At 35.9% G+C, this 22572-nt stretch overlaps 1 protein-coding gene across 2 annotated transcripts in view; it reads left to right on the top strand.

Moving 5' to 3' along the window:
- The window catches only part of UNC13C (unc-13 homolog C), a 491690-nt gene extending 486836 nt beyond the window's left edge, over positions 1–4854 (top strand). For both annotated transcript variants that reach the window (XM_053670097.1, XM_053670096.1), the window contains 3 exons: positions 25–117; positions 1622–1781; positions 4370–4854. In XM_053670097.1, the coding sequence (XP_053526072.1) occupies positions 25–117; positions 1622–1781; positions 4370–4655 (539 nt within the window). In that variant the 3' untranslated portion in view covers positions 4656–4854. The remainder of the gene's footprint in view (positions 1–24; positions 118–1621; positions 1782–4369) is intronic.
- Positions 4855–22572: the final 17718 nt, after the last annotated feature.

Raw genomic sequence — 22572 nt, 5'->3', positions numbered from 1 at the left:
AGTAAACTTCTGCTTATTTTTCAGGTCGTTCCTCCAAGGATTCAGTGGGTCAGATATCTGTCCACGTGGACATCACCACCACCCCGGGAACCGGCGACCACAAAGTCACAGTGAAAGGTATATTTCAGGTCCAGATAGATCCAACAGCTCATTAGACTTCAATTTCTGCAAAAATAATATTAAACTGTATTTTTTTCTTAGCTCTCTTTTTAAGTATGTATATTAAATGATTTTAAGGCATGTTTAGTCATTTCTTTCTGAACCAGATTTTATTTAAACAAATTGCACAGATAACCTATATAATTTGAAATACCTAAATGGTTTAAATACATTGGCGATTACATTTCAAAACTATATATTAAATATTTTCTCTGTGATTAATGCTATGATATATATTGAATATTAGTGCTATGGTTGGCTCTATAACTTGTCAATAAAATTTTAAATGTTAAGTCAGTATATTCTAATATTCACATAATGTACCTTCTTCTTTTTCTATGTGATTTCCAACAACTGGTTTGATTTTTTTAGTGAGTGTTTTAATCTATTAGTTTTACATTTTTAAAACACCCTCCTGAATGCAGGGGTCATTTCAAATGTAAAGTTTAATGGTCAATATTTTGCTCAACAGAACCATACTCTGTTTTTATATTAAAGATTTAGTCGTTTTAAATATTTACTTTAATCAAAACCAGGGCCTTGTAATATATTTTTAAACTGCATTACATATCTTTATATCATAAAAAATAACACTGCTATAGTCTATAATCAACTTTGAGCGGTATAAGTACTCAGGCAGGTAAGGGTGCCTACACATGTCAGTATCCTAAAGTAGTTTGTCACCGTGTAGCAAATGCCCAAAGTTCTATGAAACTGTTGCATTAGCAATTTTAGTTATAAGACAATTCCTTAAGAATATCTTCATTAAAAGAATGAGCAAAGTATACATATGAAAAGATACATTTAAGAATCATCTATGATGCCTAAAATTAGGAAACAACTGTTTAACAATAGGGGATTGGTTCAATGTAGGGTGAAATATCCATAGAGTGGAATATTTGCAGTCGGAAAATGTATAGTGAATTAGAAAAATATCCATGATGAACTTAAAAAATACAGCTATTTAGAAGACTGTGATATATCATGGTCCCATTCTATATATAAAGTAATTAAATATTGAAATCATATACAACAAAAAATATTATACTATTGAAATTATAGATTTTAAATTTACCTTTCATATATTTTCTAAATAAATATTTTGTGATGAACATAATCATAATTTTTAATATGGGAAACAAATTTTTAATGTTTTTACCTGTACAGAAGGAATAATAATTTTTGTTAATGACAAGCGTCATTTCACTTACAGCGGACTTTTTGCCACTCCAATACCACCCAGCTAAGAGCTGGCGGCCCCATCAAGTGTGCATTCCAGAGAGTGCATTGTTTCTCTTCAAGCATATTTTCTTGTCATTGGGGTTAGGACACTAGCAAATGCAAGTTATGGCTTCATACATCATTTTTAAAAATAAACATTTATTCTAAAGACCAGAGAGAGGCAAAGATTCCACACAGTCACTTGCTAATACTTCATGTCCCTTCTCTTTTTGGTTTTTAGTGATGGCTATTAATAACCTAAACTGGCAGACGACCGCAATGTTCCGCCCCTTCGTGGAAGTTTGCATGCTGGGGCCCAACCTTGGAGACAAGAAGAGAAAACAAGGCACAAAGACGAAAAGCAATACCTGGTCACCCAAGTACAACGAAACGTTTCATTTGTAAGTCATGACCCAACTCATTTATCCAGCCAGCCAATAGCCACTGTGAAACTAAACTTACCGAGGGATTCAGGGTAGGAATGGCACTGGGATTTGCTAAGGAAAGCAAAACCTACAGGTTTAAGTGTCCTCCTTCATCACTGATCTCGGGCAGATGAAATAGGCTGTTTTTTACTTCTGTTCACTGTCTACCATGTATCAGTCATTATTATAAGCATTGAAGATATAAAGGGTCTGGCACAAATAACACCCCTTTTTTGTTACAAGCATGTAATTCTGTAACATAACAATATTATACTCAAGCACACCACATGACATTTAAATTAAAAGTATAAATTATTACGCCTATATAATTACCCCACCAACCACACTCAAGCAAGCATTCCTTCTGCTGGACCTTTGGCAATAGGATTTTTCTGCTCTTATGGAAGTTATTTTCTAGAGATGAGGAACATATTATAGACAAAATTCCAAACAAATAAAACAAAAAAAGTATCATGATAGCATTATGCAGAGAATTAAAGCAAGGCAGTGTAGTAGACTGATTATTTGGCTACTTAGATTGGGTATTCATGGAAGCCTCTGTGAGCATGTGACTTTGAAAAAGGAGCCTGAAAGAAAATTTTTTTAAAATAGTCATGCAGAGAAGGGTATTGAGAGCATTTCAAACCAAGCAAAATTGCTAGTGCAAGGGACCCTACAGGGGGAGTCTGCCTGGTAATATTTAAGAAACATTATATAGTGGGCAAGAGAGTAAGAGGAACTGAATTTGAAGAGGTGGTCAGGGTACAGGGCTTTGCAGACAGGGTAAAGGAGACCAGGTTGCATTATCAGTCCAACAGAAGACCTTCAAGGATTTTCTAATAAGGAAGTGAACAATCTGATTTATATCCTTAAATGACTGCTTGCTATAGAGAGAAATACTTACAGGGAAGAGGCAGGACCAAATATGTAAAGGTAGGTTAGAAGGCTACTGTAGCAGATCTGGTAAGAGGTAATGGTGATCGACCAGAGGGCAGTAGAGAAATAGAAGTAGTAGAAAGATTCTGGATATGTATTAAAAGTAGATTCTGTAGAACTTGCAGTGGACTGGAGGTAGAACATGAAAGAAAGAGTATATAATTAGGTTCCCAAGAACATTCAATTTAGGACATTTTGAGAGACTTATTTACAAAGATGTGCGAGTAGAGGAACTACAAGAAATAGCAATATAGCAATATAATCTGGGGTCAGCAGTAGCCATGCTGTTGCCCCTGCCACACCTGAGGAAGGAAAGGATGAGCTATTACTAAGATTTGGGGGAGTGAAAACTTCATGTGCTGTTGGCCACCTCAAAGGAGCAGTGGCCTTCCACGGAGGGAATCAGCCTACCTGAGGCAGCCGCCATCGAAGACTGACCTTCCTGGAAGCCAGAACACAGAGAAATTCTACTGTAGTCTTCACAAGGAGAGTAGATTCAGCTGGGGCAAGTGGGAGTTATCTACACTGGATTAAATCAAGGCTGCTCCCTAATTTGGGGGCAGTATCATTTGGATAGCTACTGGTTTACTGAGATATGGGGGAGTGGAGATCAAAGATTTTGTTTTAAATCTATTGATTTGTAAATGTGTATTGAACACCCAAGAGGAAATATCAAATAGATACAGATGTAATTAATTCCATAAATCTAGATGAGCTGACCTAGGCACAGACAGAGGAAGACCCAAGACCAAGCTCATGAAAGTTTGAGTCTGCAAAATGTTTGATTAGAAAAAGTCACTTGGAAAAGGAAGGAATGTGGAAGCCTGTTCTGAGGAATAGGTGTGCATTTATCAGAAAGTCAAGAATACCTGAGGATAAATTTAAAGTAAAGACAAGGGAGTTATTCTCCGCATATCGCCTCTCAGCCTCCTGCATTATGCTCAGCTGTGCACTGACAAGTTGTTGGGTTGTTAGCAGTAGAAGCCATCCTCAGCCCCACACTGACAAGCCAGTTTCCATAAGAATTGGTATTGAAGCACCAGGCTCTGCTGGAACTAATTTACCCTGGAGATTTGTATCCAATTTAGCATCTTGTAAGTAGTGCTTGATAGTCTGTGCGGTGTATTTCTCTGAGAAAAGGCTCCTGCCTATAACAGCATGTCCAAGGAGCCCTAGGTAAAGAAAAGAGGTTATAATAACTGATGTTGAAATGGCACAGAAATTCTTCCCAGGCATACCCTTTCCCCATGATCCCTAGCCACCCTACCCTGCCCCTATATCAGAGGGGAAATCCTGCCTACAATGATTACGTACAACATAATATTCTAACTCCAGATTCTATTGATAGGCTTAATTTAATATCAAGGCAGTAAAGCACCTTTAGATGGATTTCCTATTCCTGTCTAGGGGAGGAAGGAGTTTATAAATTAGATTGCAGGTAATATCTGTGTAAAGGCAATGTAAGTAAAATTTTAAAAACATATGCATCAGAATTAAAATACAATACTCTATTTGTCAATGTAATAGTCTGAGCAATTTATAACATTTTAACAGTATTTTTAGAACTGTATGGGCCCCTAAGTGCAATAAAACTTTTTGCTCAAAATTCCTCATTTTAATCCACACAGCATTTTGAGTAATGAAAACCGCCCAGGGGCCTATGAGCTTCATCTCTCAGTTAAGGATTACTGCTTTGCCCGAGAAGATCGAATTATCGGAATGACGGTGATTCAGCTACAGAACATAGCAGAAAAGGGAAGCTATGGGGCCTGGTATCCCCTTTTGAAAAATGTTTCTATGGATGAAACCGGTTTGACTATTCTCAGAATACTCTCTCAGAGGACCAACGATGATGTAGCTAAAGAATTTGTAAGACTTAAATCTGAAACGAGATCTGCTGAAGAGAGTGCTTGAAAGGAATACTGAGGATTCCGTCCTCCGGAATTCATAAACTATAATGTTTGACTACTGCATGCGTGTGCAAATACATGGGAATGTTTATTTCTTTACGTTTCGGTGTTTGCTAGTACTCACATACAATGTCTACAAGGTATGTGAAAACCTGCTAAACTTTTATACTATTTATGGTCTTTGGGAAATAAATGTTCCATGAAGTGCCAAAATCATGATGCAGAGGAAAATATCAAGGAGATCTTTTACAATGTTCATTTCATTTCATTAGTAATTTCTTATCCATCAAGCATACTGAAAAACAATTAGTCTTTTGAGTTTGTCTATTAGTTGTTAAATTAGTTTATATTGTCCATAGATCAGAAAGGATTTGTTAAATTGTTTTATTTAGACTTACCTCATTGTAGATGTCTTACAAATACCCTTTTCTAGCATAATTAGAAATGCAGTCACCACTAGAAAGCATTTGTAATTTTATAGTTGCAGATATATTGTGATGATTTTTGCATACAAATTAAAATAGAAAAGGTGGGAAATATTTTATGCTGACCAGTTTCCAACCTTTCTGAAATAACACTGTGAAGAAATGCTATTAAAGCAAACTTATACAAAGCAATGCTAAACAGAGTTTGTTAACAATGTTTGCGATATTGACAAAACTGTGTTCTTCAAAAACTGCCAAGGTCATATCACATTTGTTTAAAAGGTAATGATGCATTTTCCATCCAGCATTATGTCTTGGCTTTATCAAACTTTATTCTTTAGAAAGTCATGCAATGGAAGGATTTTCTTTAAGTACCTATGGTAAGTAACTATACTTTTAGTGTTTTTGCTCTGACAGTTACAACTAACTACTTAATTACTTAGTGCTATAATTAGTTAAATGCTTTTTTCTTTTATTCAGTGATTTATACTGACTACAGCATTACTATATAATGCACTGAAGCAAAAAGTCATGTCTTCATCTATTTAACAAAAATGGTAAAACAAAGTCTGAAGAAATTGCTTACGATTTTGTAATTCATTATTTATAAGACCAAAATGCATCTGATGAAATAGGAAACCAATGCGGTGTGGTGCATAACCAGGTTGGATTTTGAATATAAAATAGTTTGTGAATATTTGCATTTTCTGTATTTTTATGGTTTGACCTTTTAGAGTCTATCTAAATACTTGGCTGTGAAACAATTCCTTGAAGCATATGCTCATAACTGTTAGTGGACAACATAAACAAGCAGAAACATGAACTAATTACAATGATTGTGTTTTGCAAACAAGCTGGTCTGGTAATGTTAAGAACAAAAATTAAATTAATATTATCATGATTCTCAAAACCATTCTACTACTGGTGTGAAAACACAGACCAGTGAAATCAACTAATTCACATTAAATTGTTAGGCAAGTGCTTTGTTAATGAATTATCCAAATGCATAGTACAATGTGATCCTCTGGCATATGCATTAATAAATGGATGTATATTGAGCACATGCAACACTGTATTGTATTTTATGCCTTCTAATTTAATTTATGCAACATAATTTTATTATTTAAGAATAAAAATTCCAGGTGTTTCTCTGTGTGTGGGGTTTTTTTGTTTTGTTTTGTTTTTTACTGGCTAGAACAATCTTTACATTATTTGGTTCTAATAGCTCATTAAAATTTAAAAAAAAATTTCCAGGAGTTGTATTCATGGGAAGAGCTACATATTACAAATCAATGACACTGAAAATAAGAACTGATGTATCTCACAGTATGTCTCTGACTACTGTTAAGCCTAATGAGAAAACTCAACATTCAACATATAAACAAGCAACATTACAAAATGTCTCATTATTTTAGTAAAAGATTCACTTTAGATTTGTCTCAGAATGATTCTACAGAACATTGATGAGCTCCTTAGTAGCACCTAAATGTCATAAAAATGATACACTTCAATAAATGACATCTTGGATTTTCCCTCATCACTTAAAAATGTTAAGCTAATAAGCATTTTTTCTATTACTTATCTCCATTCTCTTTTGTATAAAATATATATCTAATGATAGTATGAATTAAGTCTAATTATGAATATCATGAAGTACAGGTACTATCATTGGAATAGTTACAAATTCTACGTCTTTTCTCCCCAGACAAGTACTTCTGTTGTCTTCAGAGCAAAGCCTGCTGTGTTTAGAGACTCAAATCAGTGATCACTCTGAGGCTCACAGCAATCTCTGTCAGCTACGGGTCCATTAGAGTGCTGGGCAATTTATTTTATTCTAGATACAAGGTGCAAAGACGAAGCCCTGCTTTTCATCTACAGATGAACCTCCCATTAAAAGTCCTTAAAGAAACAAGTGAAAATCAAATAGGGGTAAAATGAAGTATTTAAAGCCATAGTGGAACATTTACTATTTGAAGGAACCCTGATGAATGATTATTTAAGGTAAGTAATCAGATGTCCCCATCATAGCCTGCTCCAATTAATCTATTTCTAGGATAATTTATATTCTTAATTTCCCTTAAATGAGGCACATTTATAAATGACAATTCTAGCTTACTGTTTTTTCATTGGGTCTTTTAAAACAATGTTCGAAGTGAGTGTTAGTTTCTCCTGTTAATTTCTCTAAATTATATAAAGAAAGATATGACTAGACTAGTACTTTAAAGGGCTGATACAGTATCTTTAATTTTTATACTCAATTAAAAATAATTATAATTACACAGGAATCAGGAAATATCCTTGGGTAGTATCTGATTTCTCCATTACCACTGGGAAGAATTATTGAACACATAGGGAAAAGCAATTCACAGAAATAAAAAACTAATGACAGTAAATATATTTAGAGATCTTCTCATTGGAAATAAAAACTCAAAATATATCTCTCATAAAATTGGCAAAAATGTTAAAAAGTTGATTCAAAAATTCACATACTATTTTGAACAACTTCTTATCATAGCCATTAACAAGATTAAATACACATTGCATCCACAAACTGTAAGAGCCAAAAACTAAAGAAAATATGTTTTGACTGTAATAAATAGCACACATTGTAATGATGATGACAGCAAAGAGAAGTAAATAATGAAATCATTACCTTTGTAGCAGGATATTCCTTTGTTGTGGGAAGCCGTCCCATTCATGATAGGATGTTTAGCAGCATCACTGGCCCCTTTCCTGGATCCAGGTAATCATGGCTTTCACCTTAGAAGTTGGCAAGAACTCCCAGCACTGTGAAAGTGCTGGTAAACCAGGTGAAAACAGGTTGGCTGCATAACAGTCCTGTCTCCCACCCTTCTAAACACTCAGGACTTAAAAATTACAACCCAAGGTTATGTCCCTCTAATGTTGGTTCATCCTAAGAGTCTAGAAACAAAACTTCTTATGAAAAAGACATCAGCATCATGGTGTTGTGAGAAAACATTGTGGTTTCTTTCTTTAAAGTTACAATTTGGACAATAATTAAGCAAAGGATCCCTTGTGTAACATACAACCAAGTCTGAAAAGTTGGTGCACTGAGACATATGAAGCTGGGTATATCAGAGAAAGCAGACAGGGCAGGGGAAGGACAGAGACAAGAGCCACAGACACAGTCTGGCACTGACATGCCCCAGTGGACATGGTAGCAGTGGAAGGTTCAGGTTACAATCCTCCTGGAAAGATCAAAGGGGCAGAGGCAGCATTTTGGCCTGTGTGGCTGGTACACATTCAGGCTAGGCCCAGGGATAGGGACAGAGAAACAGTGTAAAGGGTGATGACTAGGATTGAGCAGCTGCCATCACCGGGGAAAAAAAAACAAAGCTGCAGACACGTGAATCTATCCTCCCTCACCCTCCTAGAGCCCACCTGGCTTCAGCAGACCTGGAAGTAATGGAGGAAGGTCACAAAGGAACATAAGCAACATTTCAGCCTAAGTTGCCTATACTCACTGAAGCTGAACCCAGTGGAAAAGAACAAAGCCACAGACATGAACCCTCATTCCCCCACTTAACTAGTCCTTTCTCAGCCATCAGGGAAGAGCTGGGTAGAGGCAGCTGGGACACCTAGATAGCACAGCACAGCTGGCAGCTCCTGGTTACAGGAAAGCAGTGGCAGGAACTCAGAAACCATTATCCCCTTGCCTACCACACTCCACCAAGAGGGTGGTGCCCTAAGACTCAGGTGATCAGGCCATGGAGAAAATACCCACCTCCTCAGGGAATATAGGTCTTTTTCCACATCCCCCTACAAGATTCCAGAAGTCCCAGTAGTGCAGGTAAACAAAGATTTACACTATAGCACCATCTACTGCAAAACAAAGAAAGACCTCTACTTACCAACCCACTAAATGATTAAAAACAGCAAGTATCTTAAAAATTTGTTCAATCTTTTTAATGCCCTAACAGAGAAATAATATATCAAGTGCCATTGACAACCAAGGTAACAAAGTACTTTGAAAAGCAAATGAAAAATCTTCAGCAAATAAACTCAAAGATATAGGAGATCATGATTTAAATAACAGAAAGTCAAGATTGCAGTTCTGAAAAAAATCTATAAACTCAAAGTTAGCAAACTTAGGCAAAAAATCAGTGAATAAGAAGAGCACTTTATAAGAAATTGAAACAATAAAAAAAATTCTAGAGCTGAAGAACACAATAAATGAAGTGAACTAAAGACTTTAGGGAATAGACCAGACCAGATGGAAGACAGAATTAGTGAAATTGAAGGTAGAAATCTCAAAATGATACACATGGAAGAAGAGAGAGAATTGAAAGGTGAAAAAAATAAAGAACTCTTTGAGAACTATGAGGCTTCATTGCAAAGAACAATGGCTATCCCAGAAAGAGAAGAGAGAAAAGGAAACAGGTGATTTGGGCAAATAATAGATGAGAACTTACCAAGTGTATGGAAAGACCTGGGCCTTGGAAACCAAGAAGCTAAGAGAATACAGAACTATCTCAATTCACAAACAACTTCTCTTTGGCATGCTATATAAAAGTTGTCAAAAGTTTAAAGAAAGAATTCTCAAGGCAAATAGGGAAAAGAAGATTATAATCTATCAAGGAAATCTTAAGAATTCTCACGGCAAATAGGGAAAAGAAGATTATAATCTATCAAGGAAATCTTATTAAATTACCATCAGATTTTTCAGCATAAACCTTATAAGCTAGGAAGCCTTACGAGCTTACAAATATTCAAAATATGGATAGAGATAAATTACCAGCCAACAGTAATATACCCAGCAAAGGTATCCTATAGATAAGAAGAAGAAATAAAGGCTTTTCCAAACAAACAAAAGCTGAACTAAATTACTACCACAAGACCAGCATGATGAGAAATATTGAAAGGAGCCTATCTATGTGAAACAAACAGAAAGTATATGAAACTGTAAGATGACAGAAGCAGGAAATTGCAATTCTAGTTCAAAATAGGGTATTAAATATAATACCCTATTAAATATAATACCCACTTAAATATAACATAAAGGTTAAAGGAAATTTAACCTTATACTTCTCAAAACCCCCACCCCCCCAAAGCGAAGAAGAAAAACTTCCTATCTCATTTTGTAAGGTCAACATTACCCTGATACCAAAAACTGACAGGGAAAACATAAAAAAAAGAAAATTACAGGTTAATTTCTCTGATGAACATAGATACAAAAATGCTAAACAAAATACTAGCAAATCAAATACAATAACACATCATAATCAAGTGGTGTTCATTTCAAGGACACAAGGATGGTTTACCATGCACAAATCAATCAGTGAGATACACCACATTAACAAAACAAAGGCTGAAAAACATATCAATAGATGCAGAAAAAGCATTCACTAAGATATAACATTCATTTCTAATTAAAGCACTTAATAAAGTGGGTATAGAAGAAAAGTACTGCAACATGATGGCCACCCTCAGCTAATGTCGTAGTGGTAAAAAACTAGTTATTTCTTCTAAGATCAAGGACAAGGATGTTCACTCTTGCCACTGTTTCCAACATAGTACTAGAAGTCCTCTCCAGAGTAATCAGGCAAAAGAAAGAAATAAAAAGCATTCAAATTGGGAGTGAGGAAGTAAAATAGCCACTTTTTTGCAGATGACATGTTTGTATATGTAGAAAACCTTAAAGACTCCACCAAAAGACCATTAGAAACAATAAATATAGTAAAGCTGCAGGATACAAAAGCAATGTACAAAAGTCCATTGTATTTCTTTATCATAACAATGAAATATTGGAAAAAGTGAACAAAGTAATTCTATTTGCAAATGCAAAAGAAAGGGTAAAATACATAGAAAAAAGGATGCAGTGTAGGATGCATACACTGAAAACTGCAAGATGTTAAAAAAACTGAAGAAGACACAAAGAAATGAAAAATATTGGTGTACACAGATTGGAAGAATCAACATAGTTAATATGGCCATATTACCTAAAGCAATATGCAGATTGAACATAATCTTCAACAAAATCCCAAGGGCATTTTTCAAAGAAATAGAACAACAAAAAATAATCGTCCAATTTGTATGAAACCACAAAAGACCCCAAATAGCCAAAGTAATCCTGAGAAACAAGAAAAACAGAAGTATCGAATTATACTATAATGCTAAAATAATCAAAATAATATAGTTTCAGCAGGAAAAGAGACATGCATACCAATGGAACAGAATTTAGAGCCCAGAAATAAACCCACACATATGTGGGCAACTAATTTTGGACAAAGAAGCCAAAAACATACAATGGAAAAGGAAAGCCTCTTCAATAAATGGTGTTGGGAAAATTGGAAAGCCACATGCAAAAGTATAAAACTAGCCCGTTATCTGAACCATACACAAAAATTAACTCAAAATGGATTAGAATTAAATATAAAAACTGAAACAACAAAATACAAAGCAGAAAACATAGGAAAAACCTCATAGACCCTATTAGCTTCAAAGGGCTTTTTGTGAACTTGTTCCCAAACGCAAGGGAAGTTAAAACTAAAGTAAATAGGACTACATCGAACTAAAACATTACACAGCAAAGTAATCTATGAACAAAACAAAAAGTCAACCAACTGAATGACAGAAGATATGTATTTTCAAATGACACCTAAGATGAGGGGCCAATAGTCAACATATATAAAGAACTCATACAACTAAACAACAACAAAAAACAATTAAAAATGGTCAGAGAACCTAACCATTTTTCCCAAATACATATAAATGGCCAACTGATATATGAAAACACACCCAACTTTACTAGCTATAAGGAAAATGCAAATTAAAACCTCAATGATACCACCTCACATCTGTTAGAACAGGAGCCCCCAACTTCTTTGGCACGAGTGGCTGTTTTTGTGAAAACAACTTTTCCATGGGCCAGGGTTGTGGGGATAGTTTCGGGATGATGTGAGCACGTTGCATTCAGAAAGCTCACTTCCTGTTGTGCGGCCTTGTTCCTAACAGGCCCAATCAGAAGCCTGGGGATCCCTGTGTTAGAATGTCTACTATCGAGAAGATAAGAAATAACTTTTTGAGAAAATGTGAAGAAAAAGGAACTTTTGTGCACTACCAGTGGGAATGTAAATTGGTACAGCCACGATGGAAAAGAGTATGGAGATTCCTCAAAAATTAAAAAAAGATCCTGAGTGGCCAAGGTAGATGCCTAGGTAGATATGTTTTGCTTCCTCACACAACCAAAAGAAGGATAACAACAAGTTTAAAAAAAAAAATACAGAACTGCCAGAAAATCAAACTGTACAGAAATCTGACAAACAAGGAATTAAAGAAGAAATATTCATCCAGACTGGTAGGAGGGGTGAAGACAGGAAGAGAGGGTGTGGAAGATGCATGACAAGGCAGTAGCTGACAGACTGTGCGATCTCACATTCACATGCAGATAAACCAGGAGAAACAATTGGGGGATGAGACACAACCAGGGTTCTAGCATTGGAAAAGAAAGCCTCACGATCTTTGGCTATAAAATACCTGTGGGCATGGTGGCAATGGGAGAAACTCCAAGTCTCACAAGAGAGTTCAATGGAGAGAACCACAGGGTCCTAGAATGAACACAATCCCACCCTCCCCAGGACTCAGCACCAGAAGGGACAAATTTGCTTGTCAGTAGTGAAGGAAGTGACTGAAAGCTGAACAAGTGGCACTGTTCCCCTCCCTGACCCCTCCTCCCATATACAGCACCAAAAGACAGCAAAGTGAGTTGTCCCACCCTGGCAAATACCTAAGGCTCCACTTCCTTCAACTTCAACTTAACATGTATGCTGAGACAAAAAAAATACGGCCCAAATGAAAGAACAGACCAAGACTCCAGAAAAACAACAAAGCAATGAAGAGATAACCAACCTATCAGATGCAGAGTTCAAAACACTGGTAATCAGTTTGCTCAGAAGAAGATAAAGAAATTGAAACCTTATTTGAAAAAACATTGAAGAAGTACTTCCCCAATCTGGCAAAAACAAAAAACAGACTTCCAGGAAATCCAGGAAGCTCAGAGAGTCCCAAAGAAGTTGGACCCAAGGAAGCACACACCAAGCCACATTGTAATTACATTACCAAAGACTAAAGATAAGGAGAGAATTTTAAAAGCAGCAAGAGAAAAGGAGACAGTTATCTACAAAGGAGTTCCCATCAAACTGTCAGCTGACTTCTCAGGCAAGAAGGGGCAGGAAAGATGTATTCCAACATATAAGGCAAGGACCTACATCCAAGATTACTCTACCCAGCAAAGCTATCATTTATATAGAATGGAAGGGCCGATAAAGTGCTTCCTAGAAAAGGTCAAGCTAAAGGAGTTCATCATCACCAAGCCTTTATTGTATGAAATGTTAAAGGAACTTATCTAAGAAAAAGAAGATCAAAACTATGAACAATAAAAGTACAACAAACTCACAACTATCAAGAACTGAACCTAAACAAAAATGAAAACATCTAAGCAAACAACTAGAACAGGAACAGAATAACAGAAATGGAGATTACATGGAGGGTTATCGGTGGGGAGGGGGAGGGAGAATGGAGGAAAAGGTACAGGGAGTAAGAAGCATAAATGGTAGGTACAAAATAGACAGGGTGAGGTTAAGAATAGTATAGGAAATAGAGAAGCTAAAGAACTTATATGTACAACCCATGGACATGAACTAAGGTGGGGAAATTCGGGAGAGAGGGAGGGTGCAGGGTGAAGAGGTGTAAAGGGGAGAAAAACATGGGACAACTGTAATAGCATAATCAATAAAATACACTTAAAAAGTAAAATAAATTAAAAAATTAAGAATGGAGTTACCATATGATCCCCCAATTCCTCTCCTGTGTATGTATCCAAAACTAAAATATTGAAGAGAGATGTGCATTCCCATATTTATTGTAGCATTATTCACAGTAGCCAAGATATGAAAGAAACCAACCTAAACATCCATCAATAAATGTGGGTGAAGAAGAAAAACACATGAGAAAGATAGATACATACACACGCACACAGAGAACATGTATTTAAGCTGTGAGGAAGAACGAAATCCTGCCATTTGTGACAGGATTTTGATGGACCTTGAGGATATTATGCTAAGTGATATTATGCTATGTCAGACAAAAAAAAGACCAATACTGTATAGTATCACTTATATGTTCAATTAAAAACAAAGCTGAACTCATCGTAGGGTAAAATGGTGATTACCAGGAATGGGGGTTGGGGGAATAGGTGACATACAGTTTAAGGGCACAAACTTGCAACTAGTGAGTAGATGAGTCCTGTGTCCAACACACACTACAGCAAGTGTAGGTAACAGAGTTGTGTTATAAACATCAGATTTGTTATGGGACTAGAACTTCACTAATCCCACCACAAAAAGGACAATCACACTGCAACATGTAAATATATCAAATCAACATGTGTATACCTTAAAAAATCACGTAATTTTATATGTCAAATATATTGCAAAGTAAAAATATTAAGTAAATTCAGGCCATAGGAGTAAGGACTAAAAGTGAATACTGGTTGTAATTATAAAGATATTGATACATTGGAACAGAATTAAAAATAAAAGATATTTGAGTGATATACTTAACCAGAAAAATTTATGACAGTCTTAAAATTTGCAAATATTATAAGCAGTGTACATATTTTCTCAAGCCAAATAAAACCTCTGCAATATTAGTCAAATATTTCACCACAAAGGAAATATTAAATAGGTAGGAAGAAAGGGAGGGTGGAAAGGAGAAAAATTATAGGACTAAACCCACACTAAAAGTAATAAAATGAATAATAAAATGAACTCACCATAAGCAACGTGAAATGATGAAAACATAGGCAAAATAATAAGCAAAACTGGAAATGAGAAAGGTATAATTTTTTTAAAAATAACAGTATAAAGACTTACATTTTTTAAAAAATTAAGAACCCCATGCTAATAAATTTGAAAGTGTGGATAAAAATCCACGTTTCTGGCAAAATTTTACTTACTAGATATCGTAGAATAAATAATGTTAGCTTTTGTAGCAAGCAATGCAAAGTCTCAGTGGCTCAAAATAATAAAGGTTTATTTCTTACCCACAGCAAACCCAGTGTGGGTTGGCTGACACCTAAGCAGCTTTGCTTTAAGCAGAGACTCTAGTGTCCCTCCTTCACTTGCAGCCACCTAGCCAAGATTAAGGATGACCATGGAAGTCATATGGACTGTTTTGAGGTAGTCATGGCAGTAGCATAGATCATTATCCACCACTTTTCACTGCCTCATTGCAAGACCAGCTCACAGTAGGTACGGGAGGCCAACGAAGCTGGTATCCTGTGCTCCCGGAAAGGAACTCGGTGTTACTGAGCACGCAGCCAATTTCTGCCTTGTCAGAATGGACCCATGACGAAGCATGTTACTATGAATGACACTGAAATTCTTGTAAAAGAGTCTTGTCCCTAAAAGTTCTGGAGGAATCTGGTTTAATTCAGCAGTTTTCAAACTTTTCATCGAATGGCACAAAATACTAATTACTAAAATTCTGCATCACACTAAAAAATATGTTTTTGATAGTCTGACAAAAATAATACATATCATTTTGGTTCATTCACACCAGAAGGCTCTTGTTGTGTTGGCTGTTGTCATTTTTTTAATTTAACAATCTAAGGGAAAAGGGGTCAGTGCTTCTGACTAAAAGTCAGGTATTGCATGTTTTAAAAATTCTTGCAGCAGACCATTTGAAAATGGTTTATTAGTGAGTTCATTCAAATATTCAAGAAGGATTTCATCTCCATACCCTATGAAATGTTACAGAATGTTTTAAAAGGAAACTACTCAATTTATTTTCTGAAGCTAATTTAACACTGATTTCTACAGTACTAGAAATGTTTCAGCTAGCTCATGTGCGAAGTGAGGATATCAATACTCTCAGAGTTGGAGTTATTGAGAGAATTAAATTATGTATAAAGTGCTTAAATAATGAATGCTACATGATAATAATATATATTTCTAAAATTGTCATTGTGCCATAAGTAAATAATAGGCTCATCATAATTTTAAATAAATTTTAATTTTAAGTAAAATTATTTCAAACTGTACTCAATAGCAATGTAAGAAAATTATCTACCAGAGTAAATTTCTTCTAGGCATACAAACATAAAATATTACAAAATCCATTAAAATGCAACACAATGATATATAAAATAAACTGATCATCTTATTATGTGATACAAACTATGAGATTTAAGAAATATGCTACTTAACAGTTTATAGAAAATGAGTAAATCAATAGCTCCCAACATAAGAAACTGCCCCTTTTAAATAAGAAAAAAGACAAAATTTCCTACTTTCAGCAATATTTATGACTTTTCTGTAATCTTAAAAGAATGCATTAATGCATGTATCAAAGAAAAAAGGGTGCTCCTTGCTTAATGCATAAAAAAAGTACCGAATAGTAGATTTACAAAATAATGAGTTTGTTGTTTTATACAGCAAATACTAATAAAATTGATGGCTGTATTATGGGACAGCCTGGGAAAAGGCCCAGAAGGTAATACACAAAATTACATTTAGCATAGCTATGAAAGAGTAATACTCATGCATTTAAAAGAATAACTTATTTCTAGGGCAATAATTTTGAAATCCAAGTGACCTTTCAACATTTATAACAAAAACTGAGCTATTTTTCAAGTGACAAGCTCCACAGAGCTTATCACTTGGGAAATAACCACAATAGCTGACACTGTATAACACAAAACACCATTTTTACATGTAATATGCCATCTATTCTTTGTGTGTGTATGTGTGTGTGTGCTGATGAAAATGAACTTTTTTTGTAAATAAACTTTATTTACAAAAAACAACAGTCCATAGTTTGTAATCTCTGCTCTATACCAAATAAAACTCAATGTAGTATGGCCACAACCAAAAAGTTATACCCTGAAGCAAGATTGTTATAGAACAAAATTCCTTAAATACTGTATATCAGATTGAATTTTACTTTTTTCTGTATATCTTATTTTTATTGTTGCTCAAGCACAGTTGTCTCCATTTTTACCCAACCATGGACCCCCACCCTACCCATCTCTGCATCTCACCCTTGAACCTACCCACTTTGGTTTTGTCCATGTGTCCTTTATACATGTTCATTTATGGACCTTCCCCTATTTTTCCCCGTTAACCCTCTCCCCCACCTCTGGTTATTGTCAGTCTGTTCTTTATGTCAATGTTTCTAGTTATATTTTGCTTGCTTGTTTATCTTGTTGATTGGTTCCACTTATAGTATTTGTGGTATTTACCACTTACAGTATTTGTGATAAATACCACTTATGGTATTTGTCCCTCACTGCCTGGCTTATTTCACTTAGGATAATGCTCTCTCTGGTTCAATCCATGCTGTCGTGAAGGGTAGGAGCTCCTTCTTTCTTTCTGCTGCATAGTATTTCATTGTGTGAATGTACCATAGTTTTTTTATCCACTCATTTACTGGTATTTATTCTTCACAGAGGGGTTTTTAAAGAGGTTACAAATGGGTTTTTAAATCCCATTAACAGCAAGTCCTGGAATTAAATTCAATCTCCACGTGTTCTGTGGCAAAGAGATTGAATGGTCTAGTTGCCTACTCGTATTCTTTCTCTCCTTCTTTCTCACTAAAAGAATAGCATTATTTTGGGTGTTTTGGATTTTTTCCTTTGGGGTTGGTTTCCAGTTTCAGTCCCTTGTCATGGAGACTGAATGGTATGCTATTAAACAACGAATGGGTCAAGAATGAAATTAGGGAAGAAATCAAAACATTTCTGGAAACAAATGAAAACGATCTCACAACAACCCAAAACTTATGGGACACAGCAAAGGCAGTCCTGAGGGAAGTTTATAGCAATACAGGCCTACCTAAAGAAGATAGAAACATTTCAAACAAACAACCGAACCCTATGCCTGAAAGAACTCGAGGAACAACAACAAAGACAGCCCAGAGCAAGCAGAAGGAAATAACCAAGATCAGAGCAGAATTAAATGGCATAGAGAGTAAAAGCACAATTCTAAGGATCAATGAATCCAGGAGTTGGTTCTTTGAAAAGATAAACAAAATAGACAAGCCTTTAAGTAGGCTCATCAAGAAAAGAAGGGAACGGACACAAATAAACACAATCAGAAATGAAACAGGAGAGATTACAACTGATACCACAGAAATAGAAGGGATTGTAAGAAATTACTATGAAGAACTGTATGCCAAGAAATTTGAGAACCTAGGGGAAATGGACACATTTCTAGAAAAATATAATCTCCCAAAACTCAATGAAAAAGAAGTAGAAAACCTGAATAGACCAATAACAGCAAAAGAAATTGAAGCAGTAATAAAAAAAAAACTCCCATCACACAAAAGCCCCGGACCAGATGGGTTCACAGGAGAATTCTACAAAGCATTTAAGGAAGAGCTAACCCCTATTCTTCACAGACTATTCCAAAAAATCCAAAAGGATGGAAAACTCCCAAACTCCTTTTATGAAGCCAGCATCATCCTAATTCCAAAACCAGATAGAGATACAACAAAGAAAGAAAACTTCAGGCCAATATCTCTGATGAACATAGATGCTAAAATCCTCAACAAAATATTGACAAATCGCATCCAACAATATATCCAAAAGATTATACACAATGACCAAGGGGGATTCATCCCAGGGATGCAAGGATGGTTCAACATTCGCAAATCAGTAAATATTATTCATCACATAAACAAAAGCAAAGACAAAAACCACATGATCATATCAATAGACATGGAAAAAGCTTTTGATAAGGTACAACACCCATTTATGATACAAACACTCAGCAAAGTGGGAATAGAGGGAGCATTCCTCAATATAATAAAGGCCATATATGAGAGACCTACAGCCAATATCATACTCAATGGGCAAAAACTAAAAGCTTTTCTACTAAGATCAGGAACAAGACAAGGATGTCCACTTTCACCACTTCTATTCAATATAGTTTTGGAAGTTTTGGCCACAGCAATCAGGCAGGAAAAGAAAATAAAAGGCATCCAAATAGGAAAGGAGGAAACAAAACTGTCACTGTTTGCAGATGACATGATAGTGTACATGGAAAATCCTATAGACTCTACCCAAAAACTCCTCAAACTAATTAATGAATTTGGCAAAACAGCAGGATACAAAGTCAATATCCAGAAATCAAAGGCATTTTTGTATACTAGCAATGAATCAGCAGAAGCAGAAATCAAGGAAAAAATCCCATTCAATATAGCAAAAAGAAAAATAAAATATCTGGGACTAAACCTAACCAAGGAGGTAAAAGACCTGTATGCAGAAAACTACACAGCACTGAAGAAAGAAATCAGGGAAGACACAAACAAATGGAAATATATACCTTGTTCATGGATTGGAAGAATTAACATCATCAAAATGTCCATACTACCCAAAGCAATATACAGATTCAATGCAATACCTATTAAAGTACCAATGGCATATTTCACAGACATAGAACAAATACTTCAAAAATTTATATGGAACCATAAACAACCCCGAATAGCAGCTGCAATTTTGAGAAACAAGACCAAAGTAGAGGGATCACAATACCTGATATCAAACTGTATTACAAGGCCACTGCAATCAAAACAGCCTGGTACTGGCATTAAAACAGGCACATAGACCAATGGAACAGAACAGAGAACCCAGAAATCAACCCAAACCTCTACAGTCAATTAATATTCGACAAAGGGGGCAGTAACATAAAATGGAGTAAAGATAGCATCTTAAACAAATGGTGTTGGGAGAACTGGACAGCTATGTGCAAAAAAAATGAAACTTGAGCACCAACTTACACCATACACCAAAATAAATTCAAGGTGGATAAAAGACTTAAATATAAGCGGTGACACCATTAAAGTCCTAGAGGAGAACATTGGCAAGAAAATCTCAGATATTTCAGGCAGCAACATTTTTACCAATATGTCACCTAGAGCAAGAAATATAAAGGAAAGAATAAACAAATGGGATCTCATCAAAATTAAAAGCTTCTGCATGGCTAAAGAAAACAGTATTAAATTAAAAAGACAACCAACTGTATGGGAAAACATTTTTGCCAATGACACCTCAGACAAAGGTTTAATCTCCAAAATATACAAAGAACTTACATGGCCCCACTCTAAGATGACATCTAACCCAATTAAAAAATGGGAAAAGGACTTGGACACTTCTCCAAGGAGGACATACAGAATATCCAGAGACACATGAAGAGATGCTCAATATCGTTAGCTACCAGAGAGATGCAAATTAAAACCACAATGAGATACCACTTTACACCGGTCAGGATGGCTATCATAAACAAAGCAACAAACAACAAATGTTGGAGAGGGTGTGCGGAAAGGGGGTCCTTAGTTCACTGTTGGTGGGACTGCAGATTTGTGCAACCATTATGGAAAACAGTATGGAATGTTCTCAGAAAAATAAAAATCGACCTGCCTTTTGACCCAGCAATTTCACCGCTATGCACCACAATGTTCATAGCAGCACAATTTACAATAGCCAAGAGCTGGAAGCAACCTAGGTGTCCATCAGTAAATGAATGGATCAAAAATTGTGGTATGTATACACAATGGAATTCTATGCAGCAGAGAGAAAGAAGGAGCTACTACCCTTTGCAACAAAATGGATGGAACTGGAAAGCATTATGCTGAATGAAATAGGCTAGGCGTTGAAAGACAAATACCATATGATCTCACCTTTAACAGGAAGCTAAACAACAAAACAAACAAGCAAGCAGAATAAAAACCAAGACACTGAAATAGAGAACAAGTGGGCAGTGACCAGAGGGGAGAGGGAAGGGAATTTAAGGGGGAAAAGGGGGAGGGATTTTGAGGAACAAGTATGAAAAACACAGGGATGGGGACTGGGGTGGGGGGAGGAAATGGGAGGGAGGTGGGGAGCACAGGGCGGGGGGGGGGGGGGGGCCTGGGATGGGAGAAATAGACAAAAAATGTACTTGAAAAATAACTAAATAAAATTTATAAATAAATAAAAAGAATAGCATTATTTCATGTGGCAAAGTGCTCTATGAAAAGATGGCATTTCTCAGCTTCTCTTGAAGCTATGGGCAGACAGTGCCCTTTTCTCCTGTTTTATATTTGCTTCCAGGAATGTGGAAGTAATGGCTGGAGATGCAGCAGTCATCTTAAAACATGAGGCAACCTTGAGTCATGTTCTAAGGTTAAAACTCTGGTGACTGTGGAGTCAGCAACACTGGCCCAAGAAAGCAATCTCTAGAATTCACTTACATAAAGAAAAGTAATCCCTTGTGTGTTAAAGTCACTGATATATAGAATCTAATGATAACTGGTATGTGTCATATAGTACCTAATCCTAACTGATACTTCTATACCATAGGTGAGGTGATCAAATGTTCGTGTAAGTTAGTGTAAGCATAGGACAGACATATTTTAGAATATTTAAAACAAATCACATCTGATCACAAACTTATTATACATTCTTTAGTATCATCACTTAAAGTGAGAAATTGACTTTGAAAGAAAAGGAGAAGTGGGGGTGTGGAGGAAGGGAAAAGAATGGAGAAAAGTAAATTCCTGGCAGTGTACATTTAACCATACCTATATCTTCAATTACTATCTGGCCCCCAAATACAGGACCCCCAAACACATTTTATTATCATAGACTACTTCTGTGGACCCTAAACATTCATACCCAATTGCCTACTTATCTTTCAACATAAAAGTTTGAAGCACCAATCTTAGCAGGCCCAAAGCAGAAATTATAAACTCCCCTTTAAATCTGACTGCCTTAACTCTTTCCTATCCCAGTAATAATCTTCTGTGGAGTTAAGCCAGCCAATAACTTAGGGGTCAACTTAAGGCAAGTTCCTTAAACTCCCACACCCAATCCATGGCCCACTATCATCTGTTTAAGCTCCAAGATAGCTTTCAAATCTGCCCACCCTCCTCTCTCTCCTCTACAACCCAGTTCTACACGACTGCCATAGCTTTTATATCCTAGTACCAAAGCCTCCAGACCTTTCTACAGAATTCCAGTTGGTCCCTCCTCCAGCCTCCTCAGCAGCTTAACAACTAGCATGCCTTCTTAAAAAATCTGCTCTCCTCATTGTGTCACTTGATTAAAACATAATGATTGTCCATTGTCTTTACAATAGAGAGAAAATTACTAATACAACCTAAAAGAAAATCTATGATCTGACCCCTGGTACCTCTTCAACATCATATTCTATGTTCCGGCCTCTCTGATCTTCTTTATGTTCATCAAATGTACCTTCCGCACTCCCCTCAGAGTCTTTGCATAGCTTTTCTCCATAGCACTGAAGTATAGTGGCAATTATTTACTTGTATGATCATTTGGTTAATATTTATCTGTGCTTTCTCCCAAGACACAGAGTAGGTGCTCTGAGAGCATGAATTACAACTGTTTTGCCTATTATTGTGCTTTTATGTAGTACTTGGCACAAAGTAGGTACTGACATAGATGTATTTGTGGAGATATAGGTTGGTTAAATA

This window comes from Artibeus jamaicensis, unplaced genomic scaffold, assembly GCF_021234435.1.
Source record: "Artibeus jamaicensis isolate MK-2021 breed Jamaican fruit bat unplaced genomic scaffold, CSHL_Jam_final contig_548, whole genome shotgun sequence".
NCBI classification, from domain to species: Eukaryota; Metazoa; Chordata; class Mammalia; order Chiroptera; family Phyllostomidae; genus Artibeus; species Artibeus jamaicensis.
This window is presented reverse-complemented; position numbering and strand designations above follow the sequence as displayed.